At 42.0% G+C, this 24613-nt stretch overlaps 1 protein-coding gene across 1 annotated transcript in view; it reads right to left on the bottom strand.

The window, feature by feature from the left end:
• Window positions 1–550: 550 nt before the first annotated feature.
• SYT16 (synaptotagmin 16) overlaps window positions 551–24613 on the bottom strand; it is a 39197-nt gene continuing 15134 nt past the window's right edge. The window contains exons 3-6 of the mRNA XM_069856938.1: window positions 17845–18101; window positions 13497–13937; window positions 12239–12428; window positions 551–975 (exon numbers count right to left, since the gene is read on the bottom strand). Of these exons, the coding sequence (XP_069713039.1) occupies window positions 662–975; window positions 12239–12428; window positions 13497–13937; window positions 17845–18101 (1202 nt within the window). The 3' untranslated portion in view covers window positions 551–661. The remainder of the gene's footprint in view (window positions 976–12238; window positions 12429–13496; window positions 13938–17844; window positions 18102–24613) is intronic.

Here is a 24613-nt window from a genome sequence, read left to right as displayed (position 1 = left end):
AACAAGTGCATAAGGTGCCTAATTAAAAATACTGGTAGCATTTAGTCCTAGAATCAGTTGTTGGTACAGGAGAACAGTAGTAATATCTAGGCACTTAGAAGTTCAAAGAATTCAAGAGTCTTTACCCATGCTGCCTGGAAAATATATCATCCAGTTTACAGTGGTATCAAATGCTTATTTCTAGGACTTAGAAACACAATAATAAAAGAGAGAAAATATCATCTGCATGCATGTTAGCCTGTCTGTGAGCTATCTGCTTGTCAAGAGTATTTGCAAACTTCATTAGTATAAAGAAGGGGAGGGAGGGAAGAGAGAGTTTACCCTGGAAGAAAAAAACACAAGAATCAGTCTGTGATGATCAAGCCTATGACAAAAATGAGCAAGACAATGACCAAGGACAGGATTTTCTAGGTTTCTCATTGCTTTTCCCTAGAGTTAAATATTTGGATGTAGAAAATGCAAGACAACTTAGAAAGACAAGAACTAAACTTGCTTTCCAGGCCTTGCCGCCTTTAATACCTTTGACAACTGACACTGAAAACTCAAAGTATACACGACCTGTCAGAGCACAGTGCTTGCCATTGGATAGCTGTTTTGACCTGACTGAGAACAAGGGAAGTAAGTCCATGATCCCAAGACTCACAGGCTGCCGTGGTTATCACTAGGACTCCAGTAGCGTGTGCCACCTGCAGACTTGCATCCCTTTTGATTCTTTCATTTCCTGCCAATGACTTTGCTCTTCCTCTCCACTGCTGTTCTGACCCATAGAAATCCAGCCAATCATCTCTTTGCGCTTCATGCTGCGTCTGTTGTATATGGAGATCATTAGTGTGACATCTGAGAGCTGGAACAGGGCAACCTGGAAGATGAAAGTTTCCTTGTAGACAGGGTTGGGCTGTCCTCGGCGGAGGGAGGTCTTACAGCGAGACATCTCCTGGCCCACAGAGTTAAGCAGGCAGAGCTTTCCATAGGTGTCTAGGATAAAGAAAAGGAAATAACTTTTGGCAGAGGTAAAAGATTAAATGAAAGCCCCAAGCAACAAAAATCACCCAAAAACTCCCAAGCAGAGCAGCTTTGCCTGCAGTGAATGACAGAAGAGGGCTGGAATGTTCTCCTTAGTAAAATTCATGGCATGGGAAGCAGCAGGTGAAAGCCCCTCATGAATTTCCTCATATTCAACTACAGAGAAGAAATAAAGGAAAATGATGCATGTTTCAGCCCTGGTGTTCTGCAAGAGCAACCTGGGTCTCAAGCCTAGCAAGCCTGATAAGACTAACAGAAACTATGAATATCTCTGTGGGTTCTCCCCATCAAATTGTGTGTGTCTGCATCTTCCTTTCCTCTCTCTCACAAATCTTCATTGGAGCTGTCTCACCAGGGCATTCCTTGGCTGCACTTGCCTTTCCACCACTTTCATTTGGAAAAATGCTTCTACAAATTGAAGTAGCAAACAAAAAGAGTCCTTAAAAAAAGAGGGAAAGAAGCCCTGCACAGTGAATTTATTTCATCTCACATGATAGTTTTGAGGCTTTTTCCAAATTCTCATCTTACTTTTTTGGCAGACACAAGGTCAAATTTACTCACTATTTGAGTCAATAGGAGGAATAAAAATGCTTAGCAGATACAGGGAAGGGACATTTCAAGTTGGTGCTCCTGTAAATCCACCCGTTAAAACTCTTGCTGCCTCCTGTATTAATCTCTGTTACGTGGTTGCTAATACAGTGGTCTCAGGCAGAGCTCCATGCTCCCAATGCTCCACAGACCCAGCTCAGTGTAAGTTTTCACCTCGCTCTGCATGTGATGGCAACACTGGTAACAAGATCAGTTGGCTAGAAAAGTCCCTCTCTAACCCCTTCAAAATCTGTGCCTGAGTTTCTGCGAGTATCATTTCAGAGTGTGCTGAAGATAGATAGGAAATAAATAACAAGCCTCCGTCTCTTGTCTGCAGCATGTCTATCCTCTTCTGTTCCCATTTGATGTGCTATTTTACGCACTTATCTACTGAGCAACACAAGGTGCGAAATTACACTTCAGGTGTGAAAACACTTCTGTGTTTCTGAAGGAAGGCTCTCTGCTCCTCTCAAACTGTTCCACTGAAAAAGGTGTCAGGAGACTGACAATCGAGGAGCAAATTGTGAGCCCACACAGCTGTACAGCTATGTGCTGGTTTTGGCTGGGGTAGAGTTCATTTCCATCGTAGTAGCTGGTACGGAGCTGTGTTTTGGATTTGTGCTGGAAACAGTGTCGATAACACAGGGATGTTGTTGTAACTGCTGAGCATCACTCACGCAGAGCCAAGGCCTTTCTGCTCCTTAGCCCACAGTGAGTAGGCTGGGGGGCAGGAGGGCACAAAAAGTTGTGAGGGGACGTGGTTGGGACAGCTGAGCTTAACTGACCAAAGGGATATTCCACACCATATGATGTCATGCTTCCAAGCAGCCACTACACATGATGGATCCCTGCTTCCCAGGAGATGACTGAACACCTGCCTGCTGATGGGAAGGAGTGAATGAATTCCTTGTTTTACTTTGCTTGTGTGTGCAAGTTTTGCTTTACCTATGAAACTGTCTTCATCTCAGCCCAGGAGTTTTCTCACTTTTACTCTTCCAATGTTCTCCCCATCCCACCAGAGAGAAGGGAGCAAGTGGCTGTGTGGTGCTTAGCTGCTGGCTGGGGTTAAACCACAACAAGCTATATAGTTACTGAAGAGAAACTTCAGGCATTAGCTGGGGGTGCCAACTTGGCTCTCAGTGTAACACTGGAGATAGAGTAGACCCTGTCAACAAAAACCTACTTGTTAGACAGAAAAGCAGAGCTAAGACATGAAAAATTTTCCTGACTCTATCTGGGAAAGAAAGAACTGCTTTATCACAAGGTGCACTAATTCCCATAGTAATGACCGATGTTGGTGGTACTAGGGAACTGAATTCTGCAGCAACTTCACACCCATCAGAAACACAAAGCCCAGGAGAGGACTCTCTCTTCTAGCTCAACTCAGTGTGAAACCACACAAGATAACTACCAGACACAATCTCTTGCAGTACTTGTAGAGATGTCACTTTGCTCTGCACTGAAGCATTCCTCATGTGGAAGTCCTGGTTGCAGCTCTGAGGCTGCAGGGAACACTCTGGAAATAAATATAAGTGGGGAGTAGGGGTTTTATGGACTTCTATGGAATTTATGGACTTTTTAACATGTATCCACCCTTTCTTTTCCCTCGGGAAACGATTTCAAAATATTGAAAAATCTCCACCAGGCTGATTATTAAATGCAGTCAAGAAGCTAATTTGTACAATTCCCTGTTGAAATTTTAGTTTTTCTTGCTTTCCAATTGAAAGCTTGTATTTTCTACACAACTTCAGTGCATTTTCCAAACCGTTCCCATTTACAGGCAGAAAGCTGAAGGGGCTCATTTATGCTGACACACAAGAGAGCCGAGTGCTGAGACACAAGAATTCACAGGGATGAGGTCTTCTCTATTTGCTCCAGGGCCAATACCTCGATTTTCTCTAGATACGTTCCTGGTTGTCACACTGCTTTCCCCAGTGTCCTCTGAGAACTTGCTTTGCTGAGGGGATGGGCATTGCTTGGGATCCCAGTAGAGGCTGGGAACAGCCAGCAAAGCAGATCTGTGCACTGCTAAGGTCCTACCGTTGGGCACTGGAACAGGCTGCCCAGGGAGGCGGTTGAGTCCCCTTCCCTGGAGGGGTTTAAGGCACGGGTGGATGAGGCGCTGAGGGGCATGGTTCAGTATTTGATGGGAATGGTCAGACTCGATGATCCGATGGGTCTTTTCCAACCTGGTGATTCTATGATTCTATGCCCTGAACCTATTCGCAGTTCCTGGGAGGGTTTCTTCACCTGTACAGGGGCAGGGGACGGGCTGAGCAGAGAAGCAGCATGCAGCCCAGAACTGCTACAAACACCCTCTCTGTTATCTATCCTGAGCATGGCAATGTGCAACACAACTAACAGCAAATGAAGTACTTTTTTAGCTTATCTTCTCATGCTGCTTCACGGAAAGGTCACCCACACATGCCTGTACCTCGTTTTCTGAGAAGGCTGGGAGAGAACTGAGGGAGAGACTTCCCTCTCAGTCCCTTGCTTCTGACTACTGCCAGTATCGACAGCTCACGTGAAATTCATCACACATAACCACAGGTATATAAGTTTAAGCAGTCCCCTACAGAGACAACCAGGTCAACACCATCAAAGCAGCATATGATGTAATTCAGCAAAGCTCTAGCTCTACCAGCTCTAGTGCTACCATTACAGTTTATTTAGTGTGAACACTAAAGCAAGTGCCACAGTGAAAAAACCACATAGGCTGCTCTTTCAGGATGTTCCAGATAATTTTCCAGGCAGTGAATGGATGAGTTTCTTGCAGTCATAAACCCTCAGATGTCACATCCCTGACTGAGGTCTCAACTTTTGCAAGTGAGGTTGTAACAGTTGGCTGTAAGTAAAACCAAGCATCACATGACCATTGACTTAAACCCAACAGAGACAAAAATCAGAAAAATTAGGCTTTTTCTTAAATATGCATAAGATCTACTACATAATTCTGAACCGAGGCCCTGTCGATACAATACCAAAGCTGGTGGGCATTCTACATATATCATTTGGATCAGGCAAGAATGTGCAGGCTGGAAGGAGACTATGCTCATGGCACAGTTAATACCAGGAGCCCTATTCATCTCCATGTAAACATAGCCACAAAGTCAGTGCAAGTAACCACTAAATCTGGCTGCTCATTCTTCTCAAATTTATTCCACTGGGTGCATTTTACCAGCCAAAAGAGATAAGCCTGCCTGAACAGAAATAAAAGAGTGGGTGCAAATAACATATTTAGCACCTGAAATTTGCTTTGCAGAGCGGGTACATATGAGGCTGAGCTGTTATGCTGCTTCACTAACTACATTTAAAGATTGTGGTTTGCCCTTACTGCTTTGTGCTCCTTACATCTTTTTAGGTGTTCCATCAGGAAATACTTCCTACTTCTCCTTGTAGTCTAGTCTGGTTCTCTGAGATGGAAGGCTGGTCGAAAGAGAATCCATCCCCAGATACACAGTGAAATCAGTGAAACTATAGCAGGGATGAACTTGAGAATTTACTGAAGAATGTATGTGTGAGAGCATCTATTCATTATGAAGGCAAACATTTTCCATCTAATTACATGCTCAGATTCAGTAATGGCCTCATTACCGTGGTATCTCAGCACTTTATGCTCTTCAGTGTATTTACTTTCACGCTACCTCTGTCAAGCACAAAAGGAGAAGAGAGATTAAGGCTTAATTCTTTAAAATGCCTGAGTCCTCACCTTCTATTTAGGCACCTAGCTCACTGACATGAAGAAGAATGAGATCTCTTAATACCTCGGAGTATCTGAGACTGCAGCTTGCCTGTGGTTACACAGAAGTCTGTGAAGAAGCAAGAATAAAGCCTGGTTTGGCTGAGACCAATTTTAGCATTGCATCCACCAGGCTCTCCTTTCCATACAGATTTTGGAACAGAAATACTTGCTACACATAATTTTTACTCATCTTTCATGTCTGGTACAAGTGGATTGAACAATATTCACCTTTGTATTTAATACCAGAGTGAAAAGCACTAGATCAAGGAATGCTGCAAGAAGCCTGACACATTTTGGGCTGATGCTGCATAATCTTACTCCAGAGGATTGGTCAAACTCCTACTCGTGCAGACTGCTCTGTCTCCACCAACACTGCCCCGATCGTAAAACACTTCTTGAGAGCTCATCTGCAAAGGCAATCTGTTTCTCCGTGATTCTTCTAATGACCCATTTCTGTCATCATCCTTCCAAGGGAACAAATTGATAATGACAGCTCAGGGGAATAATCAACCATAACTTATATGTTCCTGGTTTTGGAACAGGGACCACAGAGTACACTCTGCTTTCATTTACCTCAAGATCCAACATTATTAATAAAGCTGACCTGTGAACAAATACACTGCAACACAAAAGCGTCCAACCCCTTGCTTGAATTTATATTTAGAAAGGAAATAAACCAAAGACTTCTGACTCCTCAGGTGTGGACTGTAGGGTACAATACAGTGCTGCATAGATTTCCTCCGCTGCTGCACTCCAAGCAAGCTAGATCATTTCCAAAAGCAGTACAACCGTGTTAGCGTGCTGTAATACAGACTAATAACACCCACAATAAAATAAAGCCTTGGGCCTAGAGCTTCATTTCACCCAGCTGGCATGCCTATATTCCTAGCCTACATAATAAACGGCAGTATTGCGTAGCAAAGGAGCCCCCAAGCTCAACTCTGTGCTACTCTGCACAGTGCAACTCAACACAAGGTCTCTGAGACCCAGAAGACCACTGCTCCACTTGGCTTTGCCCCCCCATTAAACTGGAAGTGGGGCAGGAATGTTCCAAACCTGGCACAATGCAGCTGGATTGGGAAAAGCGCAGGGCAAAGGATGTCTAGTTATCACAGAACATTCCCTACAAAAATCACACAATTGCTCCTTGGAAGTCCATTATTTTGTGACTTGCTTTTCTGACCCTATTAAGTTCCAGGTCTCACATGTGACAAGAAGAGCTGTACCAAGCCAGTCCATCTACCCAACAGCACCCAATACTTAGTAAGTCTACAAAAATATGCCAAATATGACATATGCTGATTGTCTCCCAAATACTCGCCCATTCTCCAGTGATTTGTGACTCAAGAGCTTCCTCAGTCAGAGGCAGTGTCTTTGTATTTAATGGCCATCACTTATCTTTCTTTGTGAACTTGCCTGTGCTGTACTGTACCAAACCCAAGCAGAATTCTAGCTTCCACAATGTCCTGCAGTGAGGAACCCAATAGTGTGACTGAAAACCTGCTTCTTCTTCAGGACTCACTGCCTCACTGCATTTTATGATTCTTTGGTTTTGTAACAGGAGAGACAGTGAATAACCATTGCTCGTTCCCTTTCTCAAAGGCACTTATAATTCCATAGACCTCTGTGAAATCTTCCCCTGCCTCCCTTTGCTGTAGCATTGTAGGAGGAGCAGTCTATTCATCTGCAGCTTGCTGGAAGCTGTTCCTATACACCTGATTATCTCTGTCACTCCCCTCTGCTTCTTTCCAGTTTTCCGATATTCTGTTTGAATAGAAGGAGCCAGAAGATGCGTACATGGTATTTATTAGATTGCTGACCATGTATTTACAGTCAAATACCAACTTCTCATTTCATCCCCTGTATATTCCTAACCTTTGCTGTGCTTTTTCACTACTGCTGCTGATGCTTGAGTGGACATTTTCCTGGAGCTGTTTACTATAAGCCTAATACTTCACTCACAAGTGGTTCTGAGTCCATCCAGATTCAGTTTGAATTGAACCTCTGCCCCCATGCAATACTTTACATTCATCCATGCTTCATCTTCCACCTCACTGCACAGCAGCTCATTACTAGACATCCTTCTGGGGCTCCTCACAGCTGACCTTTATGACCCTAAACCAAACTTTCTCAGCTGATCTTACTGTAAATTTATTCAAGCTATATTCAAGCATGGGCAATGAAAAGATGCAGAAGGAGAGGTGGCCTTGTACAAGCTAAAGGGACCAACTGGCAAGCACTCAGCAGTGAGTGACTGCCCAGGACCGATACTGCTCTGTTAATCAAGCTCTCCAGACTGGATCTGCCCCAGCTTGCCCTGGTACAGATCCTTTTTTATTACTGATGAGGTGAGAGCATGAATTACAAAGCTTTAAGAGCTCAAGCAATCTCTCTGTTCAGTGCCAAATATGCAGGTTAAAAGTTAGGTTTTTTATTCAGCTTCCTGGTCGGAGTGGGAGCAATCAAATAAATTAACCTATGCTTTAGTTTTCCAGGAGTGAGACAGGGATAATGACTTTCCTTGCCTCACAAACAAGTTGATAAAATAAAATCCACTAATGGCATTCAAGCAACAAATGCCATGTAAGGATCCTAATTTTTCTATAAGAGCATCTCCCACACTTCTTGGCATTGTTATCTGTGGCTCAGATGGATGTTTGTTTTCAGACAAGTCTCTGCTTCAAGAATTTCTCCTGTTCCCAGCAGAAATCTGGATAGCTTGTTCTCTCCCTCCTGTCTTTTTCAGCGCTAATGCTATTGTATTTGTTTAATGGGGTTAATATGCTGCTGGTATAATAATGATCATGTACGGATGTAATTATTACGTGTGATTAATTCTGCAGCTGCTGAAAAGCTTGGAGGACTTTTCTTAGGCGAGAGAGTATCTTTACAATAGTCCTTCTCAAATTGCATTACACACAGCCGTAAACCCCAAAAGAAATGCAGAAGGAGAAAGAACGAAGGCTGGATTAGAGGAGAGAGCGAGCTGCATCCAGCAGAGCAGCTGATGAAGGTTAAACATCATGCGGGCAGAGACCATCTCTCTGTTGCGTGTTTATACACTGACTAGCGCAAATGATCCCTGCTCCATCAGTGCAATCCCAAGGTACTACTACTATACACATAGAATGCAACTGGTTATAAATTTTTAAAGATGTTTCTGTCAGTAGTGCAGGCTTCTCTTGTTATTTTTTATAGTAAACATCCTTTAAACGAACGCATTGGGTTTTGTTCTAAGAAGATACAATACCACAGACCAGAATATGAACCCCCACAAAATGTTAGCACAGATTAAAGATTTTTACAAGAACGAAAGAGAATGGGATGCACAGCACACAAACCATTAGCACTAAAATACTTAGCATGTCCACATCTGACAAAACTGTAGATGTTTTTCTGCGTGAGGCTTTTTGGCACACATTGATAATTTACAGTTCAGTGCTGCAGCCATACCCTTGAGTGCTCTTAAGTGCTCTGAGTGATAATGGATCTATTTGTGTGATCGAGGACTGTAGACTCAGGCCTACAACTCAGCATGTTCCCCAGAACAATACTTGGACACTTATCCTTGACCAAACTACCCTTAAATCCCACATATGTTACCTGAGGAGAAGACACTGCCTGTAAGATTGAAATCTCTGTAAGCTGTCCAGCTGTTTCCTAACCCAGTTATTATCCATGTAAGCACTTCTCACTTTGATATTTACTGGACTCAGTTTAACTCTCTGCATCCCATTTAAAGTTTTAAGTGAAGGAGAAGATGTACCCAGGAAAAACTGAGACATGCACAACCTTCCTTTTCTTCTCCAGAAAGCCATCTGGTTTAGCCTCTCACCAATACTCCAGCACAGCTCCTTCTTCTGTACAAAGTAAAATCCCTGGAAAAGGACACTAAGGAGATGCAGGAGATGCTGATTTCACCTGTGCGGGACCCCAGCTGGCAAAGAAGAGGATCAAGGTGGGTGAAAAGCACAGCTGGAGAATTTGCTGTCATGCAAGACTCTCCTGTCATTCCCCATAGCAGCAGCCAATACTAAAGCCACTGGGCTCTTCCAGGCCCATGGGTTCTGTATCAGCTCTGTGCATGCAGGGCTGGGAATGGAGATGGATTCTTCCCATTGACTTCTCTCAGTCTGACTGTAAATGGCTGCCCCGAATAGCAGTTTGGGCTTTGTATTTAAGTGTCCCAAAGTGCTGTTATGTCTAAAATCCCCATGATACTTTCAAGAAATAAATCACTCCCTCTGAGCCTCAAACAACATAACTGCCAATAGGATACATTTGAGAAAACACAAGGGCTATTTGCTCCTTCTCCAGAGAGGGAGACAGCAGTTTTAGTTTTCACCTACTGAAGGACTTATCGAGCGTCTCATTCAGCCACCAGCATGTTTCAGACAGTAACGATCGGACCTCACAGCACTCCTCTGCACTGCCTGCAGGAGCTATCAGTGGAATGCTACTCCGGCATCTGAGACAAGTGCTGGTTTTCTTCCTTCTTTTTAACTTCTTTTGATTTCTGCTTCACTGGGTTTTCCTTTTCTTACCACACTACTGGGAACTTTATACGTGAAAAAGAATAACACAGAATATAGAATACACAATGTGACTTAGAATAAAAGAAGCAGATTATGATCGGTTTGGAATTTGCCTGTAATCATTTATGAATTCCCATGTTTCACCCAATAACTGATGTAACACTGAGAGATACTAGTCTGACAATGCTAAAGTTGATCCGGATACAGAAAAGATGCAAAGAAACAACTCAAGACAGCCTTAACAACAAAGAGGGAAGAAACACTGTCAGGATTATTAGTTTACATGGCTGACAGACTTTGCCTCACTTATCAACTCAATTTAATGAGGTTTAACTGAAGTCCTACAAACACAGAAATGGAAAATTCAGGCAGAATTTAAAATGAAAGGTTCCTCAAGGAATGCCTCCTTTTTTCATAGCCTCCTCCTGTATTCTTCTCATCAACAAACACAAAATGCTTACCAGGTTTAAAGATGCTACCAGCCAAGCTACTGCACTTCTGTGCACCCACCAGCTAAAAAGAAGAATGGGGCATCTAAACAAGGTAGCTAAACTTTCCCATGCTGAAAGCTAACCTGTGTACACACAAATGCCAAACCACATCCCAAAAAAGGCACAGGACAGACACAACTCCCCAGTATTCATAGACGATGCATTACTGTAACACACGGTGCTATATAACACACACCCAGAAAGACATTCATTAGAAGAATACTCCAAACTCTCAGGAATTTGTTGATGATATTGCAGGTAGTAAGCTGGAGGGCAATTATTTGAGTTCTCTGCAGTGAAGACATTTAACTTATCAGAAAAGAGTGGGGTGTTACAGACAAGAAGCACTACATAATCCTCATCTTCAGGCAGCTAAAAGAAAAAAACTCCAATACCACAGGCAGATACATGAAAACATGCCAGAAAAAAAAAACCTGTAGCAAACTAACTTGAACCTATATCAGGACTACTTTAATTTCATTTCTAAGAATAACACTTTAGACGTATCTACGCTGCAGCATATATAAACACAGGCAAGCTTGCGTGCTAAAGCGTGTGTTAAGACTCTTGTCTTAGTCTATCTTTGCTTTAAATTACTAAAAAGGGCCCAGTTTGCAACCTTCTATAAAACACATACATGCAAACAAGAACATGTCTTTAAGTAACTCACTTGAAGACTATCTCACCACAGGCAATATAAGACTAAGTAGGGCTTCACAGACTGAGGTCATATATCTTACTGTTGCATAGACTTGCCCTTAATTCTCAAGGGATTGACTGCTGACACAGATTATTTCTGTAATATACTGAAGGACAGTTTAGTGGAAACAGGTTTTCATGTCCGTACACAGAAATATTCCATAAATATTTTACTAGCACAGCATCTTGCAAAAGCGCTCAGCATTTTACAAGCTGGAGATACTATGTCAAATCCAGTGAATGCCAGGAACTATCAAAGGTTATTATTACCTTTGATAGGCAGGCAACCACATCACAAAAAGCAAACACACACAAACAAAGTAAAAAAAATGTTATTTCAAATTGCCATTATCTGCTGGCTTCAGACAGGAGGCAAAAGGACAATATGAGATGAATATAGCACTGTCATTCAACCCCTGAATGAGGCATCCCAGCAGCAAAACAGGTGACACCATGGCCAACGGCTGCATGACCCCATCTATATTGTGGGAATTAACACTGTCCATCTACTATCCATCTCAAGGACTAACGACAGCTCAGGGACTAACTAAACCTAGTGCAAGGCAATTTCCATTTTTTTTGTCTAGGAATTGGAAGAAGGGAACTCAACTGTTGCCACCCAGAAGAACAACTTTCACATCTTCTTTCTTTCTTTTTTGTGTGGCAGCAGAGAACTCACAGCAGTAAGATCCCCAAAAGGTCCAAAGCACCAGTGCACCTGATATTCAGCAGCACAGCAAGGGGACTAAACACAGTATAGCCCTGGGAAACATTTAATGGCTCTGGGCAGGGCCTCTGTGCATCACATGGTAACATATAATTACTTGAAAGGTGCTTCTTTCTGTTTATGGATCTGTTGAGAATTACTCTGCACTTTGGGTATAATAGCACTTTTGCCATAATCAGATGTTGTAAAGGTATATGCAATAAAAGAGACATTTAGGTATTACTGTCCTGTCAGCTGTGTCTTCATATGATTGCCTCCAATTACACTGTAAAACTTACCAGCACACCTATCTGAAATAATGTTTTTAATTTTCAATCAGATACTCTGCAAGGAGACCCAGCCCAGAGATGATATAATTGAATATCTTGGGGAAGAAAATAAAAAATCAAATTTTGACTCAATGGTGTTATTTAATAGCACTGAAAGTACTTACCAGGTGGCCTATTAATTGCGAGGTTTCGGAAATGACTGCCTTTGATCATCTCCACTGACAGCCGCCCCGTAGTGGCATTGTACGACAATCCTACAAGCAGCTCTGGCACCCCTCCATGCGACAGGGACTGTGTTGAAGAAGTGCTATCACTGTGAGAGATTGCTGACAGACTAAGCTGAGAGTCTGCACTCTGCAGGGAAAGAGCACTGAAAGTCTCATCAGAACATTCACCACCACCCTCCTTTAATTGATATCTCATAGCCTTGTTTAGTAAAGAGTTCTCTTAAGAAATGACAGTGACTAAAAATGAATTATGATGGGGCACCAGAAGAATCGGAGCATCGCTTTTACAAAAACGCATCTCTGAACTTTCTCTTTAAAGATAAGGAACTCTGTGGAATGTGTTATCCCCAGTGTAAATCAAAGCCTCTGAAATCTGAAATAAGCATACATCGTACTACATCAAATGCACAGCAAATCTTGACAATGATTTTTGGATGGAATGCATTTTGCAGTTTTTGGGGGGTTTTTTTGGTCATGCACTGTGTATTTTCTTACTTTCTTTCCTTGCTACTATGATGCTCTCTCTACCCCATCTTCACCCAGGGTATGATGTTTTATTCATTTCATGCGTACAACTTCTCGCTGAGCTTTTTGTAAACAATGAATCATGACAGAGCTCATCTGCACGAATTGATTGGCATCGCCAGAGCTGGATAAAACTGTGATGTGCCTGGAAGACTATGAAGCAACACAGCCAGTTCCTCCTCGTACGACCCACCTCTCCACTTCCATCTGTCGTGAAAAGGAACATTACCAACCATTTCTGGTAACACAGAAACTGCACAGTGCAGAGATCCACAACCTAGTAGCTAGTGCTATATGAGATAGCTCTTCCACTGGCAGTAGTACAGGTCTACCAACATAATGGTGCACAAGAACTACTGTCCTTGTTGAAATTAAGATGTAATTAAATTTGCTGGTTCCTGGGCTAACCTACTATTTCTGCATGGCAAAGCATTTTATGACCTGTGTCAATATAGTACATTGACATGATTTTGCGTAACCTTGCTAGCTGAGCCATTGTTAATAAGGCACAGCCTTGTACAGATATGTCCTGTGCTTCCTCTTAATTAACAGTAGGACAGTTCCACAAGTTGCATCCTAACAGCCCTGAATGAAAGATAGCAGGCACAGCTGGTCCCCATTCACCAGGAAAACAATTTTATGGACTCCATATTTCTTTCATCAAACTTACGCTCAAATTACTTCTTGGCTCCAAGATCAATGTCACCTTTGCTTCCCCCTCCTGGCTGATGTTGCTCAGGTAGAACAATTGCTCTCCCATCATCTTCTCTCCAACCATCTTGTGTACCGCATAGAGGCGGAAACGAATGGCGTGGCTGCTTAACTCTTCTGGTTCCAGCTTACTGAAGGTAATTTTATCCTTGAAAATTGGAATAGGTCCTCTCTGAACACTTGTCTTACCCCTCTGTTTCTTGCTAGGCATCAGGACTGTGTGCACTTGCCAGTTGTTCACACCACTGCGGTCTTTGTCTGGGATATCCCTGGCTTCCAAGATAGTAACTACTAGCTTTTTACTTGAGGCTTTATAGTTGAAGATGACATCTAGATCACCGCATTTACAGATGGGCTCATGAGCACAACGATAAGCTGGTACACTGTTCATTTCATGTTCCTGCAAAGAGAAGGAAGAAGTAAAACCTCCATTGGAGTTCAACTGCCCCTGTGATCTCAACTCTATTTATAAAAAAATACTCTCCTCACTTGTGCTTGAAAGTGTAGGCAAAGCGTAGGCTCTGAAAAGTAAGAGTCCCACTGCTTCTTGAAAAGCCAGTGCTAGCTAGTTGCCCGATTTTGTGTAATATTCACCACATTACCTAGTAAGCAACACTTGTTGAAATATTGCCAACAAAAAGTTCCAACAACTTTTAAGAGTTTTGGAGGAGATTGTTAACTTGCAAAAAAAAATAATTTACATAGGGAAAAATTAAACAAATATATTTTTAAAATTTCACTCACGTCAGTTTTGAGGCATTAATAAAACTTCTTGGTCGACTGTGATTAAAACAATCTACTCAACCTGTTACTTTGAACATACAAGGGAATGTTTCCAAAATGGATTTTTTTTTACGTTACCTAAATCAAACAATTCAATCAAACTTTTGCTCTGTTGGAAGTTAAAAAAAATTAAGCACTATGTTCAACTTGATAGGTGAAGAAATCACCATGTCAGAATTTCTTGCAGAATGGAAACTTCATTCCTAGATGCTACCCTATAATTTAATACTTTTCCTACAGCTAAAGCAATGATAATTGAGAAAAACAGTCCAATTAAATACATATTGATTCTTAATTCCCTTTTTAAATCTCACAAGAGAAGCATCTGTTCCTTCTGTTCAGTTTGGATACCAACATACTCAGAATAAAAATTCAAAATAGACAATCAAAACATTTGCAGACCTATTCACACACAATCTTTTACCTACTTTTAAACCAAAAAAATAGTATAAAATATATAGATGCTCACCTTACTTTTTGATGAGTGGGTGTGTGGGTTTCAGTTCAAAAGTGATTTTTTATCTTGGAGCTAGAATGTGCTTTGTGTGATAAAGGGGTTGCTATAGTGATCAATGATTTGTATTTAAACATGAGCATACACTGTACTAGGGAAAGATTTTCAGTTAATAGCCAGAAGGTGAATTAAGGCCTGTCACTAGCTGTCTGAGTCACCCTCCCCCTCAAACGTTTATCTTCTGTCGCATTTCAAGTAACACTTCTTTTCAACACAGGAATCTTATTGTTTAGAGCACAGATGATGGGTCATAGGACTTCTGATGCAATTCCCTCCAGAAGTGTTGAGGGTAGCATGTGTCTCAAACAAGACCTCAGACAAAACCACAAAATTTAGAGCTACTTCCTCTCAATCTACTTTTCAAGCGCTCAGATTCACCTGCTTTCATATTTTCCTAAGTTTTTAAGGGACTCATGCCCCTGAATACAGAAGTTCACATGTGCACATGAGTGATGGAGACCTGCTGCCATACCTTTTGCAGAAGTAACATCAAAGAGAGAAAAATCACCACTTGGACAGCACACAAAATGACTTGCTTGACGATAAAAATGCCTTTCTGTATGAACAGCAGGCTGCAAAGACAAAAATACAAGGCAGGCCAGGTTGCCTAGAGAGAACGTGATGTTATGCAAATGTTAAGTGCTGCTGTGTAGTCGTCAAGTTATTTCTGCCTGGTTGATGAAATCATATTTAAGAAGAAACATAATGGGACTGTGCTTGATTCATGTTTCCCTCCACATCTTCATCCCCCCCACTTTCATCTGTGTTATTTGCTGTTGAAGAGATGGAATCAAGGGATATCTGAAAACTGCTAATAAAGTGTGGAGACAACTGTGCTTGCAGTATAACATTGCTTTCATCTATATGCCTGAGCTGCCGAATGCGAATTCCTGTGCGTCATCATAAACCCACAGGTACAAAGATCCAAGAGGCACAATTTCCTACCCCAACAGGGCTGAGTATCTCATCTTCTGGCAGTGCATGGGGCAAACTGAAGGCCAGCTGCCTATTTTTCGAGAGAACAGCTAGAAAGGATTAGGTTTTCAGGAAATTTCAAATTGTGCTACTACAGCTGTGGCCACATTCACTGCAGAGAAAACTGCATGAATAGAGAGGCAGAGAGGAGAAGAGAAATGCCAAACTCTGTGGCGGTGACCTTTAAGTGGTCAACCAAGCTCTAGAGACATCATGGACTGGCCCTTTCAGAGAGCACAGTGTTATCTGGAATTCATCCCTAAACAGGTTTTCAGCACAGGAAGTTTAAGGGCACTCAGTCTTTTTTTACCGTGGAAATCATTCCCCTTGGCTTTTGGAGCTCAGCTGGGGCAATGAGCCCTTTGTCAATGTATTGGTTATACAGACCCTTAAACTGGAATCCAAGGAAAGTGTGGGTTTAGAGATTTCATCTGAATTTCTTTCTTTCCCTCTTCCCAGCACAGTCGTTGAGATGTCAAGCCAAGTGTACTGATTGATACCGTATGTCTAAGCCAGTCATTCAGGACAACCAGAATCCACTTCACTAGATAAAATAAATCCATTTCTGCCAGAGAAACATGAAAGAGCAGCTAATTATGGACAAAGCTTGAAATGGTACTTGTGGTTCCACTGCAGGGGCATAGAATTATCATTTTTGTACCTAAAGAGAGGTCCTTTGAGTGGAGCATAATAGCACTTGGACATTTCTGGCATGTCAGAACATTTAGTTCCTGCAATAAAAAGTCTTTCATTAATCCACACAATACCTTTGGATGAGAAGCTGCTTGTAGTAGGTAAACTGGGACTTGGGCATATCTGCCCCCTGATGCTATAACCATTCTTTGCATTTTTAAAACGTAGATACCAGGAGCAAAACGAGAGATGTATTTCGAAGGAATATCAGAGGACACTGGAAACAATGCAGCACGTGTGAACCATGGCAATGTAAAATATGAAAAAGGAGACATAATCCTCAGATGGGCAGACAAACAGTGCATGTCAGAGACACGCAGCAAAGAGATGGCAGGGCTGCTGCCTTGCAGAGTTCCCATGTGTTGTGTGGTATTTTACGGGACTGGTTTGTGCAGCAAACCAAAATGCTGTTCAAAACACCCCTTAGGGGTGGAATATGTGCACCGATGAGCTGCTTTTCATCTCTTTAACTGACTGCAGGCAGCATGCTCAGAGGAAAGGAAAATTGCTCTCAAAGACTTGTTGCTCAGAGTGTGATGGAGGTATTAATTTCCATAGCTGAAGAAGAGACCCTTTTAACTCAAGCAGAAGATGTGACCTTTGTGCTGTTCTTTTAATATGTCTTACACTGGTTGGTATTTTTTTCAGTAATTTTATCTGGTGGTAAACTAATAATGGAAACAAACACATCACACAAAAGGATTGTAAGAGAAAAGGGGGATGCTAAGTTATCAGGTGTTTACAATGCCTTAAAATTTGTAATGCTTTCCTGAGGCTTCAAAATAAAGGTACAGAACTAAGAGAAAGCAGAGGAGCTCTCAGGCTCTCTCCTTCCGTGGTATCAATGGGGACCAGAGCAATAGCCACTTGGCCAAGTAACAGGCCACCTCCACCAGTTGCCCCCAGCTTTCCAGATGCTTCCCATTGTCAAAGCTTTAGAAACCACCCAGAAAAAGAGGCACAGATCTGACCCAGTGACAACACACCCTGTTCCTAGACACACACCTTGCACACATAACCAATAACAAAGCCTTGGCTCATTGCTAAATTACAGCAAATGCTCTCAGGTAGCTAACAGCTCCAATTTCAGTTCAAAGATTGCAGTCAGAAACTGAGCTATAAAACAGCTTCTCTAAATGAGTGTTAGTAGCAAGAGGTAAAATACAAGCAAAAGGGGAAACGCAGGGATAGGGGTGTATGTTCATGCACATATTCACACGGGAGTACCATTATATTCTGTTGTGCTGATCAATTTCTCACTTCATTTCTCCCTTAAAAATTTTTGGCCCCCAATATCCTTCAAAAGCTTACAGTGTATGTAATAAATAACAATTCACCATACCTCAGGGCTCCAAGCCGATGAGCTGTCAGTAGCATCATTTACTTCCAATTCCTGCTTGGTAAATGCCGTCTCCATTTCCAAACATCTTTCCGTGGCTTGCTGACTAACACCATTGGCAATGCTGGTCTTCGTCCTAGGCCCTTTACGCTGTCCAGTGCCCCTACTCTCAATTGTTGTTCTTGAATCAAGAGATACATGGTCATCTTCACGATACGATAGGTTGTCTTGGTAACTCAGTTGGCTTAGTCCATCCAGATCTAACAATTTACAGCAAGAAAATAATTTCAGAAGGATTAGAATAAATTCCTCCCCCTCTAGCTCCCAATATGTGCCTTTCTCTCCTTTCTCTTAATTTTTTTTCCCCCTCACCTCCAGTTTTTGCAAGAGACAGATTCTATTCTGAGTTTTACAGCATGAAACCTGTAAAATAAAAATTCCCGTATAAATCAGCATTTGATGGAGTAGATATGGCTATTTCTCACCTCTTCCTGAACGGAGAAACCTGTTGACTTTAAGAAGTTAACCACCAAATGCAATTACCAATGGAGCGTTTGGGATATTCAAGCTCCTTAGGGCTGTTTTGTGGCCCCAAAGCAATTGCTTCCAGGAAAACATAGGTCAGACAAATTACAGAAATGCACAGCATAGGCCTGATGGATAGATATCAGTGATTTCCTTCTGTGCAGGAGGAGAACAAAGAAGAGAAGACAGATGGTAGCATTGCCCTCAAGGGAAGAGTACTAGAGAGGAAAGGAGTTTCATGGTGATAACGAAGTGCCACCATGACCGTATCACCCATCCCTGAGAGCTTCGGTGCTCATGGCCATCCCTGTAAGCCAACCAGGAATCTCCAAATCCCACATTTGGGATCAATTAACCCAAGGGCAACTGCAGGGAGGTATTTTCCCCAATTCCCTTCCTGCTTTTATCAGTTTAAATTCACTTGATCTTACATGCTTACTCCGTGGGCTAGAGTAAGGTTCATTAATGAGAATAAAATAATCTTCTCTGGCTCAGACCACAGATTCCCTCTCTGCATCACTGGAGTCTCTATTTTGCACAGAGGACAATTTTCCCTACTTGAAGCCTCTCTGGGTGGAACAACGCAGATAATTATATATGCGGGGATACAGACGAAAATAACATCATGATTTGGCCTTGCATGTGTTCTGCAAGCACTTTCAGAAGAAAATGAGGGACTTCCCTCCTCCTAATGCATCTGATGCCAGGCCTTGCTTTAGGAACACAAAGAGCTAAATTCTGCCTCCCTCTCTTTCAAATAGCCAAGAACCAGTTACAGTGAAAGAAAACAAATTGTGCTTCCAGGCAGGTGATGACAGCAATGAAAACAGAATGGCCTCCTTTGCAAGCAGAGCTAAAGAATGGTTAGTATTGCAAGGAATCTCTGGACATCATCTTGTCCACCCCCTTGTCCAAAGAGGGCTATGTGCTTGTTTGTTTTCAAACCTGCAGTTTTATTCTCAAGAAGGTCATTACTATAGAACGATAATTATTTTCAAATTTGGTCTCCAACTCAAATCTTTTAAAAATAGCATTAATTACTGTGTTTGATAGAAAACAATTAATTTGCTTTGGATTAGATGAATCAATGTTTTCTTCCCCTGCCTGATAGAGGAAACCTGGTGACAACTGACATGTAAAAGGCTGAGGTACACAACTTTTTTGTTTTCACTCACAATTGCTCATCCCACACTTCTCAAGTCTCTGAATGTCAAGGCAGGGACTGCAGAAATCAAGTCCCACCCACTGCAGATGATTAGGTTTGAGACCCTCTGAAGGACCTGAACCTCAGGTCCAAGAGACCTGATGAAATGCATCCTAGGGTCCTGAGGAAATTGGCTGATGTAGTTGCTAAGACACTCTCCATCATACTTGAAAAGTCATGGCAGTCAGGGGAAGTCCTCAGTGACTGGAAAAGGAGGAACTTCACGCACATTCTTTAAAAGTGGAAGATTCTGAGAACTACCAGTCAGTCAATCTCACCTCTGTGCCCAGTAATCTCATGGTGTAGATCTTCCTGGAAGATATGTGAAGGCATATGGACAACAGGAAAGTGATCAGAAACAGTCAATATGGCTTCAAAAATGCAAACCCTGCTTGATTAATCTGGTAGCCACCTATGATGGAGTGACTGCATTGGCAGATAAAGGGAAAGCAACGCTTGTTATTTAACTTGACTTCTGTAAGGTCTTTAACTTGGCCCCACACAACAACCGTCTCTCCAAATTAGAGTGATATGGATGTGATAGGTGGACTGATGGATAAGAAGTTGACTGCAAGGCCTCATACAAAGAGTTGCAGTCAATGGCTCAATGTCCAGATGGAGATCAGTAACAAGTGGTGCCCTTCAGGAGTCTGTACTGGGACCAGTACTGTTCAGTATCTCCATTAATGGCACAGACAGTGGGATCGAATGCACCCTTAGCAAGTCTGCAGATGACATCAAGCTGAGTTGCAAAGCTGATACACTTGAGGGAAGGGATGCCATCTAGAGGGACTTTAAGGTTGCAACTGGGACAATGTGAACCTCATGAAGTTCAACAAGGCCAAGTGTAAAGTCCTGCACCTGAGTCAGGGCAATCCCCAATACCAGTATAGACTGAATTGTTTGAGAGCAGCCCTGCAGAGAAAGACTTGGGGATATTAGTGGATGAAAAATTGGATATGAGCCAGCCAAGAGCACTTGCAGCCCAGAAAGCCAACTGTACCCTGGGCTGCATCAAAGGAAGTGGTGCCAGCAGATCAAACGAGTCCATTCTTCCCGAGACCACATCTGTAATATTGCATCCACCCTGGGGGAAGGCAGCACAAGAAAGACATGGACCTGTTAGCACAGGTCATGAAAATGGTCACATGGCTGAAAAATCTTTTGTATGAAGAAAAACAGAGAGTTGAGATTGTTCAGCACATAGAAGAGAAAGTGTTGGGGAGACCTTATTGCTAGTTTTTGATACTTAAAGGGGGTTTCTAAGAAAGATGGAGAAAGACATTTTACCAGCACGTCTAACGAGAGGGCAAGGGGCAATGGTTTTAAATTGAAAGAGGGTAAATTTACATTGGCTATTAGGAAGAAACTCTTTACTCTGAGGTGGTGAGATGCTGGAACAGGATGCCCCATTACTGGAAGTGTTCAGAGTCAGGTTGGATGGGGCAGAGCATGTTGGACTAGATGTTTAAAGGCCCTGTCCATCTCAAGTCATTCTATGATTATCTACATATCCCTCTGCCTAGAGAAAAAAAAAAAAAAAAAGCTCAAATCTTTCTGAAAAGAAGAAATCCTACGTTTGGCCTTAGCAGCAAATATGCTGTTTCAGATTCCTACTTGCTCCACAAAACCAAACCAAACAAACAATAAAAAAAACCCAAGACCAACAAGGATAATGGGGATTATACTTAGAAAACATTTTCTGGATGCGTGCAGAAGTTTGTTCCCCTTTCCTTGGCTGATCTTTCAATTTAATAGCTCAGAGATTGGAAGAATAACTTTATACCTTTTCTTTACCTATGAATGGCCTCATATTCTCCCTCCTAGTTTAAGCATGGGAACTTCAAGGAGTCTGAGAGCACTGCACAGCTTTTTAACTATGATCCTCTTCTGAGATGTGGGAGAACGTCCTGGAAAGAGGGATCCAAATTCAAATCTCTCAAATTCCAAGTAGGTGCTCTTCTTACTCCCTTTGCAATGCAAAACCCACCTCTTCTCCTCCTCATCCTCCCATCTGGCAGACCTAGTATTGAAACCAGGAGACCTTATTGTCTTTCCTCTGGCCTGAGCTGAACCCTTTGAGTGATGGCAGAAAGTAATTTGATTTTTTGGCCTTACTGTAATTCTTCTCTACAAAGTCAGAAAACACAAAGAAGTAAATGTAAGAACATAAACAAGAAATAAAATAACAGAAATTCCACAAATTTATTGAGACTGAATGAGTACAGGCGCTCCTTAAGGCATTTAATTAACAAGCCAATGCATAATACACATTTTAAACAGTGGGTCATCCATCAAAGCACACACCACACAGCAGGCTTTCAGAATAAAATGCTACTGTAGTAAGAAATTATCCTCACACAATTGTCTTGTGATTTTGACTCCTACTGGGATAATATCTAGATCAATAATAGAGGAATTTTCAAAAACTACATTAAAGCCATAAAAGGCTATTCATAACAGGAGAACTCCAGAAATATATTAATAGAGCAAGCCTTCCCCCTTAGACTGGCACTAAATGAATGTGTTAGGAAAGCAAATGTAATATTCAGGGAAAGGAAGGGAAAAGGTGATTCACCAAAACCATTTTACTGAAATAGTCTGGCTTTTTCTTTAAATTTCAAGTAGTTTGGTAAGAGATAATCACTTATAAATACCAGTATTAGAGGATCATTACACGTAATAGTCCAACTACACAGACTGGAACAACTACACCTCTCCAATTACATCCATTCTAACATTATACTCACAAAAAAAATGGTCAAAACAGAAGTTCTTCATGTAAAGGAAAAGGTCAGAGCCATAAAATGCCTGTAATTTACGTGAGGGATCTTTAAGGAAGAAAATGTCAACTGCCTTATGAATACCTGACAAGAATAAACAGCACAGCATCAGGGATACATGTTGAAATAGTCTTATCCAACTATCTGAACCTTAATTAGCCACAAGTCCCTGCAAAGCAATAGCAGCCAATCCTAAAATTAAGGACAGATAGCATTGTACACTAAAATAGTGCTGTTTTTTTCAGACCTGTCCCAAACCTTTCCCTGTTGTGTCACATGTGCCCACAAGCCAAGAAGAGGCAAAGGGAATACCGGGGAACAGAAATCACCAACAAATCAGGGAAGTCTGTATTCAAGGTCAGAGAACTGGCTATGAAGAAACTGTGACATTTATCAGATGAAAGGGTGAGCATCACCTCCAAAAACAACTCTAAGAGGTACTGGGATATGGGAGCATCTCTCCAAAGACACAGGGAAACCTCAGCACATCATACACTGAAAATCAGGCTGGAAAATACTGTGAATCACCCCTTACATTAGCTGGTAAATGGTTTGCTTAACCTACAGTATATTTCTTCTTTTTAAATTATACACAATCTCTTGGTTCTATGAAGCATTACAATGTGCAAAAGAAATGTCCTGAGAGGCCTAGTCAGATCCTAAATCACACTGACAGGTGCTGGAGTTAAAAGAGTGAGGCTAGCAGATCTTGCTAAATTAACCCTACATAGCTCATTGACCAGCAAGAAACACTGAGTTGAGGAGTTTAATGTGTGCCTGTTAGCTGTGCTGACCAACACGATGTTTGCTCTCTGGACTGCGGTGAATCACTGTGCATTTAACAGAAAATGCGTGTATCTTCCTTATGATTTTCCAAAATGAAAGAACTTTGATCCCTTCTTCTACATAAATGTACATAAACACATACTGAAAGTTAAGAACCTGCTTAAATATGGTCCAGAGGTAGAAAGCATTTCAGCGTGGGTCTAGGTACTTCTGGACTTGAAATCCTCATGCCTACTAGGAGCAATTCTCCAACAGTAACAGCAGCAAAGATATGAGTTAGTGGGGCTGAGAGATATTTGCCCTCATAAGAAGTAATCCTCTTGCCTGGCCCTTGCTATAGGACCAGTTCCAAATCACCCTCTCATAACATGCTTCTTCGCACAGAAGCAAAACAGATGCAGGGAGACTGAGTAGTGCTTCTGCCCCTGGTTATTATGAGATTAGCCACCAAAAAGTGCTAAAAAACTTCCCAGAAGAGCCTCAAAGCAGTAGAATCATTATCTAATTACAATAAATCTAAACAAAAATGGCTTGTAAATTTTAGGGGTTAAAGAGAAAACAGATCTTAAATTTCAAGTGACATTATGCAATCAGGCCAAGATTGTTTAATTTACCACATGCTGGGTAATAGCCTAAGAAGTCTTCATGTTTCCAGAACTCAAATAGGCTCTTTATTAACAGGGTGATTTGCAGAGAGGCTGTGGGCAGAGCTGGCATTCAAGCCATTCAGCTCCCAAGAGCATCCTCCAAACACTTCCTTTCTGCAGTGTGTACTCCTCTTTCCAAGCTCTATTTAGGTTACTACAAAGCTTTTTAACAGGTGAAAAGTCACAGCTAAATGTGTCCAAAGTGCAAGACTGTCATGACATTGACAACAGAAACAGGGGGACAAGGAAAATACTGTGTAAGAGCGTGATGTGAGAAGACTTTGCCATATGTATGTCACGGCTGAGTAGAAGAGAAGCTATTCAGGGCCCTCTGAGACACTCAGCTTCACTGTATGCCTCAGTTTGTTATAGATTTCTGATTCTGTAGGAAAAGAAAACTACCAGCTATGTTAGTAAAAGGTCACGTTAAGACAACACAAGGAGAAGAGGTCTCGTGCAGAGGCTAAATAAGGTCAAATGTGCCATGATCCCAATCTGGACTGAACACTTTCAAAAGACCTTTCATCCTTCTCACCCAGAAAGGTCCAGAGCATCCATTCACCTGAAACAATGTTTGTTCTGCCCTCAGGGTACAAAGATGGCTTTATACCTACAAACCTTTCTGTGTTTTGTGATCACAGCACCAGCTAGGAGCCAAAACGGACTTACGCACATGGAGCTACCCTACTAGCAGCTGGTGGGTAGCAGGCTGGGGGGTAATCTAGGATTTACCTCAATGCCTCAGCCTTTCTCCCAGATAAATGCTTCATAATGGGAGCCGTGGATACATGCAACTACCACTGTACATGCTGTAAGAGCAGCTCTAT

Source organism: Phaenicophaeus curvirostris, chromosome 5 (assembly GCF_032191515.1).
Source record: "Phaenicophaeus curvirostris isolate KB17595 chromosome 5, BPBGC_Pcur_1.0, whole genome shotgun sequence".
Lineage (NCBI taxonomy): Eukaryota > Metazoa > Chordata > Aves > Cuculiformes > Cuculidae > Phaenicophaeus > Phaenicophaeus curvirostris.
This window is presented reverse-complemented; position numbering and strand designations above follow the sequence as displayed.